We start from the raw sequence: 1166 nt of genomic DNA, 5'->3' as shown, positions 1-1166 counted from the left end.
AAAGCATATAATAATAATTACTTACCAAGTACTTTATGTCGGATTTTTGCAAAGTTTGGCAGAATAAATCTTTATAAAACAACTTACTATAGTTAAATCTATCTTTTTATTTATAGTTTGGTTGCTCCACTACTGCCCACCATGAAAGCTGGAACACCCACTAGTGGGCAGTAGGGACCAGGTTGACTACTACTGGTCTAAATTATCAACTATAGATAACCAAAGAGTCAACAATCTCAAATGCAAAGACACACACAATCTATAGAAATAAGCACACATGAAAATGTTGTAGGTGTGCCAAACAGATTACCTTTAATGAAAAATGAATTTAAATATTTTTCCAAAGAAAATGAGTAGTATTCAATTATATAATAGTAACACAAGATCAAATGAATATTTTTACAAATTATTGGAAATTCAGGTAATATCGCTCAAAAAGGTTCTGATATGACATGACAGTCTAAGTCTTGGTTGTTACTGTTTGAGCAGATGATAACATGGCTCTTATAAATCATGCAGGGAGCATACATAGTCCTATAGAAGAGAATGTCTTGAAGAGATGAGCAATCTAGGCTTTCTTAGAAGAAGCCAGAAGACCAGTATCTTCCATAGCAGCATGGACGGTAACAAGCATATCCATAGCGACCATAGCCACATCCATAGCCACATCCCAGGCCTCCATAGCCATAGCCCAAGCCCCTGTAGTAATTGTTGTAGAAGATCATGGTGTGTGGAGAAGACTCAGGAGAAGAGTACAGTCAATTTCTAAAGTTCTAAGTGTATCATCAACATGAGGCCTTATATACCAACTGAGTGGATGTGGAAGAAACCACAAGTACTGTTGACTTTATGTTTCAAACTCCTTGGAATTATAACCCTTTTAAGAATTCCTTATAAACCAATGTATTCAGAATGGCTTTGCTGAGTGTTGGGATGCTTGTGATGAAATCATGTGCCTTTAATGAAAGATCCTTCTCTTAGCTTGGTAGCTTGTTTATCCCAGATGTGAAATCTAAACTATGTTACTAGCTACCACGAGATCATATAACCCAGACAGGTTTCACCTCTCGAAAATTTTTTTTCTTTAATAATGTCCTCCTCTTATCTGCATATATGCAGGCTTGAGAACAAAGTGTGACTACAAAGAAGCAGCTAAGATGGAAAGT

General features: G+C 36.2%; 1 protein-coding gene across 1 annotated transcript; it reads right to left on the bottom strand.

Moving 5' to 3' along the window:
• Positions 1–578: 578 nt before the first annotated feature.
• LOC136318441 (keratin-associated protein 20-2-like) lies at positions 579–725 on the bottom strand. Its single transcript, XM_066250739.1, has one exon. The coding sequence runs from the start codon at positions 723–725 to the stop codon at positions 579–581; it is 147 nt and encodes a 48-aa protein (XP_066106836.1).
• Between the last annotated feature and the right edge of the window lie 441 nt (positions 726–1166).

This window comes from Saccopteryx bilineata, unplaced genomic scaffold (genome assembly GCF_036850765.1).
Source record: "Saccopteryx bilineata isolate mSacBil1 unplaced genomic scaffold, mSacBil1_pri_phased_curated manual_scaffold_345, whole genome shotgun sequence".
NCBI lineage: Eukaryota > Metazoa > Chordata > Mammalia > Chiroptera > Emballonuridae > Saccopteryx > Saccopteryx bilineata.
Note: the sequence above shows the minus strand (reverse complement) of the source record. Positions and strands in the feature narration are given on the sequence as shown.

Excerpts from the sequence above, each read along its gene's own strand:
- LOC136318441 (XM_066250739.1), bottom strand. The coding sequence starts at position 725 with ATGATCTTCTACAACAATTACTACAGGGGCTTGGGCTATGGCTATGGA.